Source organism: Dermacentor silvarum, chromosome 3, assembly GCF_013339745.2.
Source record: "Dermacentor silvarum isolate Dsil-2018 chromosome 3, BIME_Dsil_1.4, whole genome shotgun sequence".
NCBI lineage: Eukaryota > Metazoa > Arthropoda > Arachnida > Ixodida > Ixodidae > Dermacentor > Dermacentor silvarum.
In genome coordinates this window covers 201,421,327-201,443,492 of record NC_051156.1, presented here as the reverse complement: position 1 = coordinate 201,443,492, position 22,166 = coordinate 201,421,327, and the positions used below count along the sequence as shown (strand labels likewise).

At 44.3% G+C, this 22,166-nt stretch overlaps 1 protein-coding gene across 5 annotated transcripts in view; it reads left to right on the top strand.

The window, feature by feature from the left end:
- The window catches only part of LOC119446506 (NADPH--cytochrome P450 reductase-like), a 93,109-nt gene that overhangs the window by 48,472 nt on the left and 22,471 nt on the right, over positions 1-22,166 (top strand). For 3 of the 5 annotated variants that reach the window (XM_049664188.1, XM_049664190.1, XM_037710949.2), the window contains exons 2-5: positions 6,850-7,054; positions 8,905-8,959; positions 9,931-10,059; positions 14,079-14,228. In XM_049664188.1, the coding sequence (XP_049520145.1) occupies positions 6,852-7,054; positions 8,905-8,959; positions 9,931-10,059; positions 14,079-14,228 (537 nt within the window). In that variant the 5' untranslated portion in view covers positions 6,850-6,851. Of the gene's footprint in view, positions 1-806; positions 999-6,849; positions 7,055-8,904; positions 8,960-9,930; positions 10,060-14,078; positions 14,229-22,166 lie in introns of those variants that run through there. The other 2 variants (XM_049664191.1, XM_049664189.1) reach the window with 2 other exon arrangements.

Below are 22,166 nucleotides of genomic sequence, written 5' to 3'. Positions count from 1 at the left end.
TTTTTTGTACTGCTTGCTTTTTTTATGCCATTTATTGTAATTGTAGAGGTACTGTGTACTCTGCATAGAACTTCCTAGTAAATTTATTTGAGAAAAATCTGGCACTAGTGTCTGCAAGTGGCACCAGTACAGTGCTTAATTCAGCATTGGATTGATGGCTATTTCATTGACTTGTCTAAAGTTCGTCCCTCCGACTTCAAACAGCCTTCTTACTCGCTATAACCTAACACTGTTATCTCATACTTGCTGTATGACAGTGATTAGTCTCAAGAGCCATCTAATTTCTACTTTAATGCTGTTGTCAGAACATTACAAATAAAAACTCTTTGAGATATCTAGAATAGCCACTAATATTGAGCCACTGCCTAAAAGCCATCCATGTTTAGTGACATGCATTCTCAAATGTGTCCAGGTCTACTCATGCAGTTGTAATTACATAGAATGAAACAGTCATCACAACGCATTCCACTGCTCTGAATAAATGTGCTACTAGTGTGCAACATAGCTGAGCCACAAAGCACAATAGAAAGAGCTGCAGTCTGCTTTCTGAATGAAGTCATGCCAAGTCTTGGAAAAATCCACATACTACAAATCATTCCTGTGGTGGTTGAACAACTGAAGTCCCAGATTTGCTGGTATTAATTTTGCCTGGAAACTCCATGCTATACTCTGTGCTACACGAAAGGTCAACTGTACCTGGATAATGCGTACTTCATGCTCTACTCGCGACACACTGTTGTGTCGCTTATCATGTTTTTATCGTTGCATGTGATCACCCGGATCGTGGACATAGGTCTTGACGGACCGATAAGGAACAACCTAGCTCAGATAGCAGGAGCACAAGTAGTCTTTGAAACTACGAGGCTGTGACTTACCGTTGTGTGGGCAGGTGGCCTTTTTTATCTGTTATGCAAGCAACAGCTGCATTCAGTAGTCGAGTTTGTCTTCGTAGATTCTAACTTTTAGCTGTTTCAGGCAGCTGGACACTGCTTTTTAAGGTAAAGTCACACGCTGGACTGTATCAGTTCACTCCGTAGGAGATTTGTTCATTCAGAGCTCAGCCGCTTTCAATTGCATCATGCATTACGATGCTTAGGTGAACCGTGCGTGGAGTGCATTTGGTCCACTGACTGAATTACTAGTTCGATCCATTGCATGATCTAGCCTCATTAGTTGCAGGGCAATAACAACCATGTTATACAGCATTTCTTATTTGACTTTAAGTTTCTTGGCTTGTGCAATTTGAGGTCACCAGTAGGATGTTTTTTTGGCCCACATCTTGTTTTGGGTATTGTCAATGTCATACAGCAGCTGCAGACAAACTGCACATAATGATGTCATGAAGATGTGACTGTACTGTCAGGTTATATGTAGGCAAAAGGCGCTGCCGTACTCTTGGGTGACTTCTGCCCGTGAGCTTATTATGACTTGCTTTGGGGCGAGTTGTCTTAAGAGACAAGGTTAACACTTATTCGTTCATTCACTCGTGGGTCAGTTTTGGTTGAAAAGTGTCCAGCCAAAGATACATTTCTTAAAGTGGCAGTTAGAGAGAATGCAGTGGAAAGTCTGCCATTTTTTGCACTTCTTTACTCTGCTTTGCAGCACTCTCTTCGATTACATGTGCATGCCCTATCTGTATTTTGAGAGAGAGCGAGAAAGATCGTATGGCTGGTAAAGCTGGTCTAGGAAACATTTATTATGAGATCTTAGATGGCATTGGTTTTTATTTGCTTGTGTGCCTGTGACTTCAAAATTCTAAGTAGCTGACATTGACATGTTGCAGGAAAAAAATGCAAAAATCTTTAGAAAATTTTGGCCACAGACCAAGAGCTTTTTAACATTGCACTCCCCTAAAGACAAACGTGAAGGGACTTTGGAAATCTGTTTGTCTTATCAGACAGTCAGCTTAAGAAGAGTGCACTGAGTTACTAAACATACGTCTCTGAAGTGTACAGCTCATCAGGGAATTAGTCTTGGCAGAGTTGGTGTGAAACAGAATGTACTGTGTAGAAACGTACTGCAAATATTTTTTATGCAGGTCTTAGTTATCATGAGCTTAGCTTTCTGGTATGTGGCTTAGACAGAAGAGAAGCGAATATTGATCTAGGAAAGAGGCTAGGTCCTTTATCAGCTAATCAAAGGTTGTAGTGGTTGCATATACACTTTTGTTTTTTTTCTTGTAAATGCACAGTTTAATAATTACTCGTTCTAAAGCAATATTACAGTATCAGAATGAACTACAAATTACTTCAGTTCAGTATGATATGTGAGCCTGCCATGCCTGAAAATGCAATAGCTAATTATGGGTCCATGTTCCTGCTATTTTGTTGCGCAAACATTTCATCACTATGTTCTTCCATGGGGCAGCTTTCTTAATATCTTGCAAATTAAATGTGTATGAATATACGCAGTTGCAACATTATTGGTGCCTGTTTTATGAAAAAGTGTTTTTGAAGCCTTGCCTGAGTGCCTGTTATGTATGTATAACTTGCATTCTAGCATCTTGCTGCTATCGCCGCCTTGCTATTCGACATGCTTGTAAAGGCCAGGCCTTGGTTTGGTTCTGGCCACTCAATCTGTTCTCAGCCATCAACCTGTGCGGCACTTGTGTATCATGTGCGTCAGCGCAGCGCAACTGTTGTAAGAGTCTGTAACAGTGGCTGAGCTGTACAAGTTGTCCTCACTCGAAAGACAGAATGACGGGGCTGTATTGCTAAAGCTTCAAACATCTCAAGTTTACATCCAGAAGGAAAGGTCGTGGTACAGCAAAGTGCATATTCTTAGTCAACCCTTGTTCTGTCTGTTTTACTTCCTTTTGCTGATCTGTCTGCAAGTGTGGGGAAAACTTGACAAGCAAGGTTTAAAATTTCCATTTTTCTTTATCTTGCCCCGTTCTTGGCTTTTTCATGTTTCTTGGCTACTGTAAATAAATTAGGGCATTTAAGACTTTTAGCACGAGCTTCTAAAAGTTTAAAAAGCAGCTTGCCAGCGTGTCTCCAGTTGTGTGTGGTTTTCCTCATTTCTGGCGGCGTTCCCTGTATTGTTTGAATAGGGCGCTTTGTGGACGTCACAGCTTGTTTGCGTTATGATGAAACTCTCAAAGCTATTTGTGAGTTGGTCTGAGTGTGAAGTCTCCAGGTAGCCCTCAAGGTCAATGTTGCAGTCATAATTGTGGCCTAAAAGCATGTTCAAGGACACTTGATCATGTTTTCACTGTCATTTTCATTCAGAGGGGGCAAGCTGGTTTCTTCTTGAGAGCGTAAGTTGCAGCTAAAGTTTACGTTGCAGATAGTGTCTTGCTCCTTAGTGTCTTATCTAGTTACGGCAAATAGACTGAACACCACCATATCTGGAGGAAGTAACTGGCCTGGAGTGAAGTGGCATGCCAGCAAGTTGGCAGATGTTTTTTTCAGGGCCTGTTGTTTTAGAAAGTTACATTGAAGGCAAAATTGCCCATCTGCTTGCCATGTTTTTTGTTTGTAGGTTAGTGTTATTGGCTTTGTTTTCATCTGTCTGCATCGTCTTCCTTTGTATCATGGGCAGTGAGACTAGGGGCGCGATCTTGTACGCGTTCCAAAATGGAACGGAGGCATTCCGTTCCATCGAGCCGCACACGATTGGCCAATTTCAACCGCGACGTTCAAGTTGACCAATCGTGTGCGGCTCGATGGAATGGAACGCCTCCGTTCCATTTTGGAACGCGTACAAGATCGCGCCCTAGAGTAACAAGCATGCGAAGGTGTTAAACATAGTTTAGAAGGTCTCGCTCAGATAGAAAGTTTGCAACAGTGGTCGGCTTCATACTTCCTTGTGGTGTGGTGGCAATTGGCAGATTTGTTCAGGTAGATCTTGTGTCGAGGTGCGTGCCTGTATCGGGCACAGAGACTTGGCCGTTATGGTGAAGTGCCACATGAAGAATCGACTTCGGCATTGTCAATGCCACATTGGGTGCATTTGTCATTAGTTGGGCTTGTTTTGTTTTTGTTCGCTGCAGAAAGGTTGGTCGTGTACTAACTCCTGCCTGATTGGCATTGTCATTTGTCCATTCTGAGGCCTGCTTCATATGAATTTCTGTGCTTGGGCCCCTTGAATCTTAATACATAGGTCCTTTATTAAATTTGAGTTTTTGGTACCTCTCTACTGTTCAGTTGATTCTGCCGCCCCGAGCGCGCTAAAAATGCTAGATCCCGTCCACCATCTAGGTATCCGCCTGGCTACCGGCGCATTCAGAACAAGCCCCTTCGAAAGCTTATACGTAGAATCAAATGACTGGTCACTCCATCTCCAGAGAACACACATCAGCTTCACCTATTTTCTCAAAGTGCACTCCAATCGGGAACATCCTTGTTCTACAACCGTTAATCCATTAACCGCTTTTCCATAATCGACCCTCTATGAGGCGGCCTTTCTCACTGCGTGTAAGAGAACTTAGCGAAGAGGTGGATGTCCCACTTCTAGAACATTGCCTAATGCCTCCAGCTAAGCTGTCACCGCCCTGGGAGTGACAGGGAAGAGAATGTGATTTATACTTTGTAGAGGTCACAAAGCACGCTCCCGAGCTCGAAATTTCAATGCATTTCCGCGAACTTCAATCGAAGTACTCATGCTCGGAATTCCATACTGACGCATCCAAGTCCCATGCTGGCGTATCTTACGCGCCTGTTGGCCCCTCTTTTTCTAAATCTGACGTATTGAGCCCCCCAACAAGTATCTTCATAGCAGAAGCCTACGCAGTACTGTCTGCGGTGAAACATATAACGAAATTAAAACTAGAAAAAGCAATAATATTCACACACTCGTTAAGTCTTGTAAAAGCGCTAACATATTTAAAAAAGCATAAAAATCCTGTTTTTATTGAGCTTTACTCACTCTTGTGTAACATTTACCTATCTCATAGACATGTAATAATATGCTGGGTTCCCGGCCATAGAGGAATCGAGGGTAATGTGCTTGCCAACGAAATCGCCAAATCAATGGCATCGCAAGGTATTGGTCTTCCCGCTGCTGCCCCTGCTACAGATCTGAAGCCTTTCCTACGAAACAAACTGCAAAGCCACTGGCAACGCTTGTGGGACGCCAAAACAAATAATAAGCTTTACTTGGTTAAGCCACAGTTAGGTTTCTGGCCCTGTACAACGAAAACACAATGAACTGATGTCCTATTCTGTCGTCTCAGAATAGGACACACATATGATACTCACAATTTTCTATTGAATGGTAATGATCCTCCAACGTGTGGTAGATGTGGCGAGAGGCTCGCCGTCCTCCACATCCTCCTGGAGTGTCGGGAAGCCAAAAGAGAAAGGAAGAAACATTTTCCTCTAGCATACCGCTATTGTGTGCCTCTCTATCCCGCTATGTTTCTTGGTAAAGAACCGCTTTTTTACACCAAAGCAGTCCTCGCATTCTTGAACGATGTTGTGCTACATGTTATTAGCCCAATAAGTTCGTAGCGCATCCTCCCTCCAGAGGATGTTGCTGTGATAGTTTTTTATAGCACATGCCTCCAGGCCCTCGTGTTTCAAGGGCTCTGTTTAGGCACTTGTGCTTCTGGCCAATTCCTGCATCTGTAATATTTTGTAAGTCGTATCATTCTTTCGCAATGTATTGTTCATGTCCATAGTGCACATAATTAGCCATTGCCATAAGCTTATTACGTATAGATTTTACGCACTTTACAGTGACTGTTTTTAGGCCCCTTTACAGCCATGCCACATCTAATGTTCATATAATTCACTATTCATGTACCACTAACAAGCCATTACCATCGTCTTGGCACTCTTTGGCCACATCTGGCCCTTGCACCAATATACCACAATAATCAATCAGTTTTATTGTCATGCATATGCTTCGGTTATCTGTTAAAAAATTAAATTATGGGGTTTTACGTGCTAACACCACGATCTGATTATGAGGCACTCGGTTATCTGTGGCTGCGGTGTTACGTAGCTATTAGACTGAAGGAAGAACTGAACTATTTGCGAGCAGGGGATTGCCAGCAAACAGAAATGCAGGTTAGAAATAACACAGAGGAAGAGACCAAGTGGAAGGTAGGGTGCCCTTCTGTGTCTTCCTTTCGTTTTTTTTTTTTTTTTTCTCGTTTTCCCCCCTTTTTTCCTGTTTTTCTTTTCTGTTATCTGGCAACTCCCGCTCAAAAGCCATACACCGACTCTCCCAACAAGCTACCCTCATGCACAGTTTCGCAAATCTATTTCTGTATTATGCAAAGAAATGATGCCAGGAATATCCCAACAATAGCTATGAAGTAACATAGTGAACATGTCTTCTTAAAACATCATCAGATTAATTGCTCCTTAAAAATTGTTAGGTCAAAAATATAGGTCTTCTGCCACCATCGCATAGTTGCATCATCATAGCCATTATTTACCAGAGCACCAAAGATCATTGATATGCATATGTATTTTTTTGTAGAGTCTTCATTCTTAAGCAAAACTTCGATAAGGTTTAAATTAAACTGTTCTTCTTCTTCTTTCTGTGATTTTACGTGCCAAAACCAGTTCTGATTATGAGGCACGCCGTAGTGGAGGGTTCAGGATTAATTTTGACCACCTGGGTTCTTTAACGTGCACTACAACGCAAGCACACAGGCGTTTTTGCATTTTGCCTCCATCAAAATGCGGCCGCCCGTACCCGGATTCGATCCCGCGATCTCGTGCTTAGCAGAGCAGCGCCTTAGCTAACTGAGCCACTGCGGTGGGTACAACAATAAAACTGTTCCATCATCGCCAGCAGCATGACCTTTGCGAGTCTCGCCTAGAAGAATGTGACTGTGTGCGCAGCTGTATTTTGGCAGTGTCACATTTTTTTGCTTTGTTGTTGTGCGTGCAGCCATGGAAGGGACGAGCCAAGACGTGCCGCTGAGTGTCGACAGCAGCCCGCTGGGAAGTCAGGAGGAGGAGGAGGCCCCCCTGTTTGGCCTGCTGGACGTGCTGATCCTTCTGGCGTTGCTGGGCTTCGCCATCTATTGGCTCTTCCTGAGGCGCAAGAAGGCCCCCACCTTCGATCCAGCCGCCATCAAAACATTTTCTATTGAGTGAGTGCCCTGCCACAGTTGCCTAACTCTTTTGTTACCGCGCCTATAGAAATCGATCAATTTGATCGACAGTTTTTCTACGTGTTGTTATACATTTCTGTTGGAATTCTTCTACTAGCAACATCATGCACTGTCTGAAGTAACGAGTGAACTTTAACTATTTGTTGGATTTGAGAGTTGAAATTGAATGAAAGAAACAGGACAGTGTTCGACCACCACAACTAATAGATTTTTCACAGAACGTATTCTCACGTTGGGAGCCAGTGATAATATCCGGTAAGAAGAATGCTGAATGCAAGTTCATGTGAGATCTATACGTACGTTGAGGAAGTCGAAAGGGACATTACTCACTTCTCAGGACGCCCAGCCTCTTTGTGGTGTCCTAAATAACTTTGCACAGCCACCTTGGAGTGTGCGGTCTTCTTGTGTTGCATCCTTTTCTTCAGACTTTCCATTTGATGGCTGGTGACATTTTTGACCTTGTTTACCTTCCTCCTTCGCTTTGTGGTAATTCTGTCACACTTGGCAGGATGACTTGGGAGCCCCGGTTGTACTTGCTGAATGGAAACTTATTATGTACTTGTGAGTGAAGCAGGCTAAATTGAAGGCAGCGCTGCTGTCTCTTAAATATTTAGTGCGGGTAGAAAATGTTCTTTAGTGTGACTATTTTGTTTCTTTTGCAAGGTCATTGATGAATTCTTATGACTTGCATGAGGAAATGCTGTGCGAGATAGAGAAGCCCCCTCCTGAGTGTCAAAAAGACAATGTTCTTACAGGGAGGTGGTTTTTAAACTTTTGCCCATTTGCCAGAAAAATGTTAATGTTCTAAGGTACGGTCACACCAGGTACTTATCATTCTGCTTGTGTCTTTCTCTTCCGTGCCAGGTGATTAATATTAAAAGCTCCAAGTTTGCAGCTTGCATTACAACGGCAGGAAGACACGACTTCCTTGTCATGGAATTAATGTTAAGAGCACCAGGTGTGCACTTCATGTTACGAGGGCAGGAAGACACGAGAATTTGCTTGTTGTGGGCAAATGTAATTAAAGAGTTGTTTACTCAGTATTGAAACTCAATTAGTAATTTCGGTTCACCCTGTTGATGAAGTTTAATACAGGAACACTAAAGCCACAATACTGTATTGTTCTTTTTTTTTATATTTTACATAGAAGCTTGTCTCTTAGGCCGAATTAGTTTCACATTGTAAAACTGAGCATTCTTGGTAGCGGTATACTAGTGTCGCTCACACCATGTGTCCTTGCGTTATAGGTATACTATTGTTGCTTGGGCCATGTGTCCTTGCGTTAGCTTACTGTGCCATACTTTACTTTTTGTTTTAATATGAAGCATTGTGTTGTTACACCACTTCTTTATCTGTGCTCATTGAATTGTGCTCTGAAAATGCGCAAGCACAGGCTTGCGCGTTTTCAGACGTGAGTGCTCGCAGCTAAATTCCCTTAACGTGTCTCATAGCAGTGGAAGAGGCTGAATGTTCTATTCTTGATTTCAAGTGCATAAGTCTGAGAATCAGCAGTAGTTACCATGGCCTCATTTTCGTGTTGGCTATTCTGGTTTACACTTCCATTAATCTTCTCAATTGTTGCATTGTAATGTTTGAAGAACCCATGCAAGTAACTTTTAATGCTTTCTCTTTCATCTCCAATGCATAGCAAAAGTGTACCAGTGCCCAACAATATCCTTGTGAGAATTACTATCACACCTTCATTAGCAAAGAGGCATAATGGAATGTTAAAGTTTGGAAAGTTGTTGCTCTAGAATGCAGTTTGTTTAAAGGTATAGAAAGACCCCTATGCTTTGTGTTCCTGTACATTGAACTTGTTTCTCTTCCAGAACAAATATACAGAAGGCTGACAACACAAGCTTTATCGGAAAAATGAAATCAACGGTATGTTGCATTTGCTAAAAATCTTGCATGTCATATAGTTTCTATTTGTTTACTGTAATTTTTAAAGTCTTGTTTTAGCAGAACCCTTCAGTTCAATTTACCTCTAAATTTGGAGAAAAAGAATAGTGAAATTAACTATAGTCATTTCGTTCTTGATTAGATGCCAACCTTCTCCATTGGTGTATGCAGTTCTGTGAATATTACATGTTGCAGTCCAGTGAACATTGACATTGTGTTAAGATGTGGCTTTGCCTTGGGGCTAACTTTGGTTTGAATTGACTTTGTTGCGTTTAAGAGAAAAAGCTGAATTCTACCGACTGTAGGAAGCAGAATTACAATTTAGGGCCTCGTAGTATTTACAGATATTGTAAAAGATTGTTCAGTTGCAAGAAAAGTTGAGACACAAAAATTAAAAGCTTGTGATTCTGCACCAAAAATTTCTATAGTGTTTCTGTAAACTGCATTGTTAAGAGCATCTAAAGTGGACAAACTTAATATACACGAGTTTACAACTTACATTGTTCCCGAGCGTTTTGCAAAAGTCCTGCTTACAAAATAGGCCTAAGATTCGGAGCAGTGTGTAACACATCAATTTTGCCTGCTGTAGATGTCTGAATAGGTACAGTTTCCAGAAGTGTGATTGCTGGGTTACATAGTTGTAAACGTTATGGTTCTCATTAATCTTTTTTTTTTTTTCAATTAATCATCATTAAAAAAAATCTGCTCATTACAGTTGGTCAATGTTACCATCTTCTTTTAAACTCAACAAACCTAATCGAATTCGATGCAGTGAATCACGAAAAAACGATTTCTCCGTGTATTTAGGTAGGAGCTCGTAAGGTAAAACTTCCTCTTAAGTACAATGTTAGCTGCTGATTTGCTGAAAACATCGAGTCATGCAAAAAGGTGTGCTCTGCTTGTTTTTTCTGAATATTGTGACCGATCTCATGATTTTCCTTCCTCTTGTGCAGGGTAGGAATATAGTGATATTCTACGGATCACAGACGGGCACAGCAGAAGAGTTTGCTGCTCGTCTGGCCAAGGAAGCCAACAGATTTGGTCTCAAAGCAATGGTAGCGGACCCCGAGGAGTGTGAAATGGTGAGTCTAAAGTACAGCTGCCTTTATACTTGTATAGGTTATGTAATTGTGTGCACTTATCATATTCTGGCCAGAGTGCTCCCAATGTTTGGGGGTGGGTTATGTGTGCTTGTGCCTTGCCCTGAAGCCACATACGCAGGCAAAATTAATGCACTGTGCTCAAGAAGCTTTAATGCGCTCAAACTGCGAGTAGCAGTGATCGTTCTACATGCAAATATTTTTTTCCTGAAGCCTTGCTTTGGGTTGGCGGTAGTGTTGGGTCATTTCTTATAAATGTTTTAAGAATGTTGAGTATTTCATTATTTATGGAGGTTTTAAACATAAATAATTTCTATAGCATTGGTAACTTCAGATTGCAGCCCGAACACTCAATTTTTAGTGGTAGTCGTAAGTTATGATGAATTGGTCAGAATTTTGTCTTCGTATGTTTTAAATGTTCCTAGTCGTCTTCCTTGTTCTTTAAACTATAGCTTTAAGTTATCGCCTGCGGTAGCGAGTTAGTGGTTGGAATGGGAAAGGAAAAAATAATTTCCGATTTTCTCGAGCTATATCACATCTCAAAATTGTGTTTTGCCTAGAGAAGCATCTTTGGTGCACCCAGATGGCTCACTAATGAGCACTTCGGCTTATCTTTACAAATAATGATAAATGTAAGTGCATGCATGCCCCTTGGGATAAAACGGGTACGAGGCATTGAACTTAGTCTGTATTCTCTTAAGGAATTTCACGAAGGAAATTTCTAGCTATTTATGTACAAAGAAAGAGCCACTAAGACTTCTAAAAGGCCAAGTAGTCATTAAGCTGACTAAAAACTTGCTAGATTTAGTGACTTTCTCACTAAGTTACCAGCACTGTATTTCTGATTTCCCTTTTCAGAGGGTTTCAATTAGGTGTGTGCATTATATGTGTGAAACTGTGGCAAGCTTGCGGGCACTTGTCCTAATAGGAGCGCTGACAGCTGTCCCTCCCTCTTTCTTGTGACGTCTGAGAATGACGTTGGGCAAGCACTAGTAGCGGGCCTCATTCCTTTCAAGAACTCTTGCTGCTGACGCCACCTCCGGCTTCATAGCATTCAGCAGCAGCTGCTTGTGTTTGTGGTCACATGATTTTTTTGTGTTTGTTTTTATCCTTCCTGATTGACATTGATGAACCCTAACTGGCTCAAGTGGGAATGGCACGCGGTTTCTTGCGTCACTGGGTCAGGGTGATTGCCAAGGATTTCACGTGCTGTTGAGGTCGTTGCCCAACGCTGGTGGCAATGCTGTCACATGTCGAGGATGATAGCGTTACTGCGAACAGGATGGTCGCTACCAATAGTGTGCTATGTACTAGTCATAAGATTACATTTCCCAAGAAGCTGCATTAGGTTTTCTCGTGTGAGAGGTCACATTTCAGTCACAGAGAGTTTGAGAAGGATGTATCTCCGTGAATCTGCAATTTAGTAGCACAAAAAAGGCGTTGCCTACAAGTGCAACTCTGTTCAAGCTGCTTCATGTCATTGTAATGCGTCTGTGTGTGTGTGAGAGAGTGATGAAATGTTGCTTCTGCAATTATTGATGTGAACATCATAAACACACTTTCCGACAAAGAAAGCTGCAAAGGTCCCTGCTGTCTCTTCTTTCTTCTGTTTTTTTATTTCCCGCTGCAAGATAATTCTCAGTGGCTTTAACAGCATATGACAATGCATGCTTTACCATAGCTGACTTTTAATTATTGCTGTCTCTTTCACGCTTGGCAATTTGATGCTGTTGACCTTATAAGGGACACTGAAGAGAAAAATAATTTGAGCTGCATAAATACCAAAAAAGTCACTCTTATAGTGAGAAAAGGCTTTGTAATCCATAGAAGACACGAAAACAAAAGATTGTTGGGGATCATGCCTTGGAAGTGGCTGGAATTTGACAGCACCTGCTCAGGACTAGCTAATTTTTTATTGGTGAAGATGGACTGCATTGTGTTCTAAAAGAGCCAAAGACAGTAAATGTTATTGCAACTGAAAGTTGCAATAACTTTTTCTGAGCCACCATGGCCCAAATACCAAAATTTATTTTGGTATTTGGACACTGACGCTGGGGTTCTGTCGCAAAATATTAAAAAAAATGGAACTTCGACATTAATTTTTTATTCTAATAATAAGACACCTTTATTAGTCTAAAAGGGTTTCATGTTTCTCTTTTGTGTCCCTTTAATATGAAACTGAGACTATGGGAATGCTGGGGCGGTATGTACTATACTTTCAGCATGCATGTGGAGCTCTAACTATATTAGGAATAAGTATGCCTGTACCTCATATGTGTGCAACGCTAGGAATTGTAAGGAGCAGTTTCTAAAATACTTTTCCTTGTTGCCTTGGCTGTCCAACTATCAAAAGGAGGAATGTGCTTTAATTAAGCCTGTTGGTTTTATTTGGGATGGGCAAATAGTGATTTTTGAGCCTAAATCAAATACGAATTGAATAGTGGCAGAATCAAAGTGAATATCGAATAGCTTTATAATAGTTTTAGAATATTTAACAGCCGTTATCACAGTTAATACAAAACGATGTTCACATCCTAGCATTCTTGAAGTTAGCAAGTTTCTGTCATTACATAGTAAGTATGAGGTGGTGTTTATTAAAAGCACAAGTAGAGAATTGGGAGCAAAGAAATTGTTTCTTCGTATGCACAGGACTCTTCAGAGAGAGTGAATGATCGCTGTACAGTCAGCCGCAAATGTTTGCTGGATCTGCAGTGCGTGACGGAGCGGCGCAAAACTACATTGCTGCGCTGTCTGTCGTCACACAGTGGGGTGTCGAGGCTACCGGCACTTCCGCGCCAGGCACGCTTTGCGCATGAGTGTCCTTTCTTCCCTATCGGGCATGTCTCGCCACATGCTTTCTTGTGATGTGCTTTTGACACTTGTAGCAGCCGCTGAAGCAACGTGTCACCATCGCCGCGCGTCTGCTTCGGCCACTGCGATGGAGCCTGTGTAGCGTATGCATCCTGCAGCTAAGCATGATGACACAATAAAATTATGGCAGCAGTGGTCACATTTTTGTGAAAGCAGAATGCAAAAAGAAGCCCTGTGCCTTGCGATGAGAGGAAATTGCAATAAATAAATTTATGACTGAAATCACAAAGAAAGGTGAAACTCTGTACTGTTATGTTCGTAGTAAATATCATCCCAGTTTGTATTAGGTTTTTCCTGTGATGACTGGAAGGTGCACTCGTTGTAAATGGCGGCATACACACTTGAGCTTAGTTGCAAAGAAATTGAAGTTAGTCTTACTGCTCCACCGGCAATGGCTCTTGGAAGATAACATTTATTCAGACAACCTTGTCTGCTGCGCAAAAGACGCTCGGGAACTCGTGTCATCCATCGCAGCAGCCGAAGCAGACGCGCAGTGATGGTGGCACGGTGCTTTAGCGGCTGCCACAAGTGTTAAAAGCGCATCACGGGGAAGCGAGCGGCGAGACATGCCCAATAGCGAAGAAAGGACATGCATGCGCAAAGTGCACCTGGCACCGAAGTGCCGGTAGCCTCGACACCACGCTGTGTGACGACAGACGGCGCAGCAATGCAGTTTTGCGTCGCTCCGCCACTCATTGCAGAAGATCCTGCAAACATTTGCGGCTGACCGTACAGCCTGTAAAGATACGGCTACTGAAGCTACGTAGCCTGCTCCACTATGCAAGTTCTTATGTTTTATGTCTATACTATGCCTGCGGGGGTGAAAATGTAGTGTACTTTTTCTACAATTTTAGGTTTAATTGGGCGCAGTTGACGTTTTGTAATATTCGAAAAAAAAAATTGAAAAATATTTGCATTTACAGTTAGTGACTATTTGATTCATCATTCCAAAGTTTTGAATATTTGCACACCCCCTAGGTTTTATTGTTTGTTCATGCTTTTCTTGTAACGTGGTAATGTTCACATGAACATTGGGTGTTTCTATGTAGCAGTGAAGTATTTAAGCAGTGTGGCGTATGTATCGAGAAGCGCACTGTGTTGATTGACGGGTGCTTCTTCGCAATGTGCAGGAAGACCTGACCAAGCTGCCAGAGATCACCAACTCAATGGCCATCTTTTGTATGGCAACATACGGTGAAGGAGACCCCACAGATAATGCGCAGGACTTTTACCAGTGGCTTCAGGACGGCAGCGTAGACCTGCCTGGAGTCAATTATGCTGTGAGTAGTGCACACTAGAGGCTTCCATGTGCTACCATGCGATGAATTGCTGTCAGCCAGCTGTTGCAGTTGCTCTGTGGCCATGAGGGCCTTCTGAATAAGCGTGATGTTGTAAATCGCCCTCATGAAGTTGAAATCTCATCTGGTCGGAAACAGTCATGTGAAACAAGACTCATGCCAGCCAAGGCTAAGAATTAATTCAAACTTGGAATATTTTGGCCCCCGTGCAGTCTAACTGTTGCGGTCTCAAACGTGCTCTAAGAGCAACGACAACACAGTATTGCAGACTATCACAAGGGCATTTATTGGGCCTTTTATACACCAATCTAGCCAGCCAAATTATTTCCAATAGAACGTACCAATGGGCGTGCGACAAATCGAGGAAGTCCGACTCATCCCGACCAGGTAGTGAGCAAATATGTTCGGTCCCATGCTGGACACCGCTGCCTAATCATTCGCCCGTACGCTCGTGGTGCATTCGAATGATCGTGCTCGTCCATTCTGGTGTCCTGCTCCAAGCCTTTCGCACCCGAGTAACGCCATTGTCAGGTGGCGTTAGCAGCACAACACTCGCGCCCTCTCTCCTACTAGTCTACAGCCGCACCAACCGCTGCCGGTGCAAAGCCACGTGGCAAAGCCAGATTACAGGAGGCGTGAGCCATGTGGGGAAAACACCATTAGGGGACACATCAGAGTTCAGTGTCCCCACACTGTGAACATGGCTCCCCGCGTAAGGGCTGAAACGCTGTTTTTAAGGCTTATTAACTTTGGTGGACATCTCACGTTCTTGTGGGGAATTAAAGACATCTCGTGGTACCATAACCATTTCACTCCTGGAGAGGAAAGGGAGAATACTGTGTACAGGGGGGGCCTTGTAAAAAAGGCAAACTTCTTTTTTGTGATTTTGACGAGGGATGGCCCCTATGTAAAGGCGATCCATTTTGGTACAATATTTTCATGCGTGCGTAATCCCCGCAATCTATTTTACCAAAACAGCGAGCGCAATTGTTTTCATTTTGCATTTTTTTGCTCACACATGGCGCACCTGGCACCCATTTACAGTAAAACCCCGGTGATACGAACCCGGCTGGTACGAATTTCGGTGTGATACGAATTCGTAACATTCCCCGGCCGAAATACATTGCTCGCAATACGAAAAAAATCGGCTCTTCCGAACGTGTTGCCGCACCGCTACGGATCATACGAACGCGTGAGCAACAGCGGCGGCGGCCGAGCCAGCGGGGCCACCGGCACAGATAAGCCAGCACAGCGGGATCTGGGCGGGATCCATAGTCGCCAAGCAACCGACTACGTCACGCGGCTGCGCAATCTCTCATTGATCCCCACGTCGAGCGGACCGGACCACATCACAGCCTAGCCGATGCATAGCGAGAAATTAGACGAGGACCAATGCTGCAACGACGACCGCGGCGCAGCCCGGACGGCCAAAACGCTTCCTGCACTCGACTTGCTAAGGCGTTCAGCGGTGTGCGAAAACATTCCCAAGAACACGTGTGCGCACTTATACGCCTTTCAGAAGGCGATCGTTGATGATTTGGACAAGAAGAAAACGTCCCGTTGATACGTTTTTCAAGGGACCGCGAAAAAAAAAGAGAGAGAGAGAGAAAAAAAAAGCCGCAGTTTCGCCCGAAAGGTGAAGCAATGGAAACGCAGCAGCAGCAGCGACCGAATTGACCTTTGCGCTGTCTCTCGCTTCAACGCGAACTAAACGTCGAAGGCACAGCGCATACGAAGCTACTGGCACTAAGCGCACTTTGTCAACATCGCAGATCATTTTGACGATAAGGTCCGCGCGGGCACGCACTATGCGCACGTCGCAGATCGCTTTCAGGATACGGCAGTAACGGCACCCGCGCGGGTGCGTCGTATCTGCAACGTGCCGGTCGCTTGTTGCAACGCATCGGTCGGTTGTTGCAATGTACAAACTGGTTGCACCGATAAATTTACGTGACCGCCACATTCAAACGCAACGTAACATGCCGGTACATTATAGACTGGCGAAGTAACACGGGGAACGCCCGGTTATTCGAACGCGAAAGCATTTGCGATGGTTAATTCGAACATACCGCGCACCGACAATGCTCTCAGCAGCGTGCCAAATCACATGGCGGCTCCTCCGAACGGCATTGCTCCGACACTGCCAGAGAACAAAAGCTTATGCGAGACCCCTCAACGCCGCGCGGAGAAAAAAAAAAGAAAGAACCGCGGCGTCACGCCAAGGTCGCCATTACTGCGTGGCGCTGGAACACGCGTGTACGTGCCAACGTCTCGGCCAACGCTGCGGCTGCAGCGCGGAGGGAGCGGAGGGAAGCAACGGCGGAAGCCCAGTTCGGCCAACGCTCGCTTCAACAGCAGAAACCGAAACTTCAGGGAGCGGGCTAAGCGGCGCCGGGCCGGCGGGAGCGGCGGACGCGCACGGAGACAGTCGAAGGTGAGGGGGCTACGAGGGTGTTGTGAGGAAGGGCGAGAAGAGGCCAAACCGCTTCCCTGCCGCTCTCCTCCCTCACCTGCGACGGTCCCCGCATGCGCCCTGTCGCCTCTTTTCCTCATCGCAACCACAATCTCTCTCTCTCGCCGTGCCGGCGCCACCCGCTCCCTGAAGTTTCCTCTTCTGCCGTTATCGCGAAGCGGGCGCGGGCAGTTTCGTGGCCCTCACTCGATATGTGCTTGCGCGCCGCGATATTTCACGAACTGCACCGTTCGTACGTCGTGCTATGGTGCACGAATATTTCAAAAAGAAGTCCTTTTAATTTGCACAAATTTTTGGGCCCCTTCGCGTTCTAATTATCGAGATTCGACTATACATGGAAGTCAATGGGATTTAGGTCGGGACCGCGAAAACGCGACGTAGCAGTCGGGAAAACGCAGCAGCGAGGAAGGTATCAATGGGATTCCACTATTAGAAATCTTTTCTGGTAAAAATTAGTTAATTTTTCTTGGTAGTTTGTATGTTTTGATGATACGAATTTCGGGTGATACGAATATTTCACGCGACCCCGCGAGATTCGTATCACCGAGGCTTTACTGTAGTCCTCGCCACTGCTTAGGCTGGGTTCGGCTGTGTACTCGCGGATACCGATGTTCTCTGTGCCATCCATGGCATAGATCTGACTACGACTTTAATGCTTTTCACAAGAATGTGCGAAGAGACCGGCGTACCACATGTTCAGAATCCTAGAACAGACAAGGTGCAGCGACAGTGCTTTCCGTGGTCCAGTCAGCGTCCTTGACCTTCTTTTGCACCTTAAAATAATTTTAAGCAGCCAATTCGAGGGTTCAGCTCTTACATGAGCGTGGCACTTACTCGAGTGTATACGGTAAGCATTATAAGAAGAAAATGGCAAGATATTAAGGCCTCTGTTAAATAATGGCACGAATCAGTTTCACTTCCAAAAACTGCTTATCTCATACTGAAGGTAAAGTGAACAGTGTTGCTGTTACACTAAATTTAACCATATTCATCGTATCATACTATAATGCCGCGATGGCAGGGGTGCAACAGCTGTGGCAATTGCGCCATTTTGATACAATTTCGTATTTTTGCGCTGAGCTGCGCCAAAACCGTGATATATGTTGAAATTGCGCCACACTGCGCCAAAACGCTCTACCAGCCGCGTAATTTCTCGGTTACGCTAGTTTTAGCGGGAAACAAAGGCCGCGTTGTCAACCTGCAGCTTGGACATCACCATCCAATCCAGTCCGATCCAGTAACGCAGACGAGATCTAAACACATGCCCAGACGAGACGTTGTTGTGTTTGGTGGTGGGTGCCGAAGAATATTTTCGTTGCTGGTTGCAGTGCGGTATGTTGTATATGCAGTAAAATCTCGCGGAGACAAGGAGTGCGCGTTGCTTGCAGTAACAAAAGCAGTTCGCCATTGCCGCATTGACTCAACAAGATCCTCGCCATATCCGTGCACGCAGTCACGAGCGGAGCAGTTAGGAATGCTCCACGGGAAACTCGCTTGTACGGTACAGCAAGCGACCCGGCACTGACGGCGTGAGCTTTGTAGGCGACGCAATGAACAAAACTAGCAAGGGTCCAGTTCCATGTAGCAACAGGCACCACATTAATGAAACGGGGCCGATTTTCGCTGTACACCGCCGAAACGCTAATAGATTGTCAAACAGTCGCTGCATGTTTCGACTACCGCCGGAACGTCGCGACTCATCGTCACCAAAAAAAGAAAAAAAAAAGAAAGGAACCCACTCGCGAAGAAATGCATGGTGCACTTTCCACATGTTTGGCGTGCAGTGCACTGCTGGGGCGCGATCGAGGTCGTTGTTCGGCGCGCGTTCAATTTCGCCGGGCGCGGCCTAAGTCAACCGTGCACGGCGAAACTGCACATGCACTCAGAACAACCATTTCCGATCGGACCCCTGCCATCACCTACGTTGCTAATGGGAATTACCGTATATACTCGCGTAATGAACGCACTTTTTTTCCCAGAAATCCAATGCAAAGTTGGCGGGTGCGTTTATTATGCGGGGTAAATTTTATGGCTTTTACATGCGAAGCATCTTATGCTCGGGGCTATGTCCCTCCCTGAATCCGCCGTGCGGCGTCCACACCCGCACTGCGCATGCGCATCCTCCTCCCCCTCCTCTCCTTGTCTCGTGTCCTCTCCTCTCCGACGCTCCTCTCCTCCTGGATTGCACAACGAATGGCAACACCTGCGGCTCCGTGTGCGATAATGCGAAGCAGCTTAGGTTAGAGGCGCGACGGTAGGCGCCCCAGAAGCACCGGCAACAGTCACCAACGCCGCGCGCGTTCGGTGCGAACACGGGCAAAACGCCGACTGCGTCGACAACAGTTCTGCGCGTTGCTGGTGCTGCTGCATTTCCAAGTTTATGCAGCTGATAAAACTACCTTGAGTGGACACCATGGCTGCTTCGCATACTACTCAGGGCTCCCCTACGGGAAGATGGTGTAATTTTTTTTATGAGTAAGTGTTCTTTGTGGAACTGCTCCAAATTTGGGATTTAGTGCTCCAAAGCAGTTTTTTTTTTTCCGTAAACTGCTCTAAATTTAGATTTACCTGCTCCAAAAGCAACATTTTCCTGCTCAAAAAATTGCTCCAAACCCTATTTTGGCTGTTGCACCACTGCGACGGCATTTTCGGCACGATGCCAAGCACACTGTCTTATCACAGTACCAGGAACACTGTCGCCCGTCGACACGTCTGGTGCTAGTCACAGGAAATGTGAAAGGGAAAGCATCTTTGAAAGTGGTCATCCAAGAACATGTTGTGCACGCACATACGCTTGCCTGCCATCTGGTGATTTCTTATCTCAACCGTTAACATGCTGTTGCCACATATAGATGAAATTACAGTCATGTTCATCCCCTTGGCAACATGGAACAGTTGACCGCGCTGCGATAGCCAAATGACCACGGGTGTTTTCGCAAATAATTGTCCAGTGCACCGGCGCAGACATAGAGGGTGGAATTTGCGCTGCTTGAATCAGCTTGAAGAAGTCGATTTGGTTGTGTCATTATTTAACAAATGAATGAATGAAAGCTAGATGCGCGGAATCAACACCGGCGGAACTGCAGCTTTATACTTGCTTGGCGGGCTTAGTTTGTCTTGCAGTTTGGGCGCAGGCAATGCTTTGCTACTTTCAGTTTTGAGGAGGTGCTGGCAACATAGCCGACGACCGTGCCGGCCTGTATCAAAGCCAAAATATCACTATTTGTGCTCGACTCCGAAGTTAAGGTGGTAGGCCACATTCAAAAGTAAACTTTCTTTGCACAACATTTTTTTGGGTTTTTTACATTTTATGTAGGCCCAAACATTTAGCAACATGTTGCAAAAGAAATGATCTTCCTATCATTAGTTTTGGACTTACAGGGAGTTTTTCTACCCATACCCTCGTATTGCAAAACCAAAATCAGTACTATTTCTTAACAGTCAAACCTCGATGTAACAAAGTTGTACTTGCAGCAAAAGACTTCGTTATATCGAGAATTTCATTATATTGACGTTTCGTTAATTCATTAGAATGGGGAAATAAAAATAGTTTGTTACATCGCAAATTTCGTTAAATCGAGGTTCGTTATGTTGAAGTTTGGCTGTATAAATATTATTCAAAATACTTTTTTCATTTTATGTTGTCGCCGAGAAGCCACACAAAGTGCATCTCATGAGGGATTCAGCTATGAAGCTGGTGCACTTAAGTGGCGCCACTGCGTTTTTTTTTTTTGACATCTTTCACGTGTTTTGAAGATTTGTTTACGTTTTTCTCAAAACAAGATTTTGCTCCACCTCATGTTACACAAACATTGATAACTTTTTTTTTATGAATATTTTGATATAAAATTTTGCACACTCATTCCTCACATAAAGATGTGCGCAATGAACTAGAACACAAGAAATTGATTCAATATTTTAAGGCGAAAGCCTCAAATCTCTGTTTCAAGGTCGCTGTGAGGTACAGAAAAAGTGAGCGAGCTTGCCTCGTGCATTCGTCGTCGTCTTCCACAGCTGGCTCCGATTCCCCTAATCATAAAATAAAGGGGAAGCGGAATGCAGCAATAATGCAACATAGACGACTTTGGGGCTACAGTAAAAATGAGGCAGTGCATGGAATCTGGAAAGGGGTAATGGGGCCAGCGCTAACGTTTGCAAATGCAGTTCTGTGCTAGCGTTCCCATACTGCCCCTCGCACTCAATGCCGGGAAACGGCAAAAGCGGCGCTGGGGTGGAGGAGGGAAATGTCAGCCATGGCGCGGGAGGGTGTTGAGAGAAAGGGCAATGGTGGTGCTGGGGAGGGGGAGGGAAATGTCAGCAGCAGCGCAGTAGGGGGCATGAGAGCAAGCACAGTGGACAAATATACCTGCCAAAAAATAAATTAAGCCATTTTCTGCACTTTAAATATAGTTGAATAAGTGAAATAAGACATGCTTATCCAGGAAAAAATTTTATTTAAATCCTAGCTTCCGATTTGAAGAAAATATTTTTTTGTCTGGCCCACCACCTTAAGTTTGCACGCAGTTTTGCAGGCAGAGTGCAAACTTTTAACGGCTTATTGCTGTAAAGTCTCCTGAATTTTTGTCAGCCTTATACATTAAATCTATGAGGCCAGTGGTGGTGCTGTTAAGCAGTCTGAATATTAGTCAGCAACTGTACTACATTATTAATGCTCGGGATCTGAAACACATAGTGTACCAGACATTCACTTGCTTCTTGTAAGGGTGACGTGTTTGCCTGTTTCCTCATTTTTTGTTTCTGTGACTTTTAAGAGAACATCTGCCAGCTTTACTGGAAGTGGGAGTTTATTTGCGAGACAGGAAGAGCACATGTGTGCCATTGACGTAGGAACATGACAGATGTTTGTAGAAGTGGGAGTTTATTTCCGAGACGGGAAGCACACATGTGTGCTATTAACGTAGGAACATGACAGATGTTTGTAGAATGGATGCTGCAAATGCATCTTGTGTATTGCTTTTGTTAGAGGAATAGATTTTCATCTTTTGTTCCTCTTCACATGTGTGATTGTGGCATTCATTACTAGATTGGTTGTTGTTTTCTTTTGTTTGTTTATTCATTTTTTGACTGTGAATGTTCTCTTTGCCTTCAACGGTGTGTGCCAAGAGGGCACAGGAAATATGCGCTTAGTACATGAGGCTACACAAGAAACCTATTGTACATACCAATATTTGTCAGTAATTATTACGTCTGCAGAGGCTTCGATGTCTCTTATTTAGAGAGCTGCTACATTTCATAAATTGTGAAAGATTTCTAGAATGATCATAGATGCTGCATTTCATCGCCATCCGTCTATTTATGTCTACTGCAGGACCAAGGCCTCTTCCACCAACCTCCCATTACCCCTGTTTCACACCAGCTGATTCCATCCTTTGCCTGCAAATTTCCTAATTCCATCACACCATCTAATTCTCTGCTGTCCTCGACTG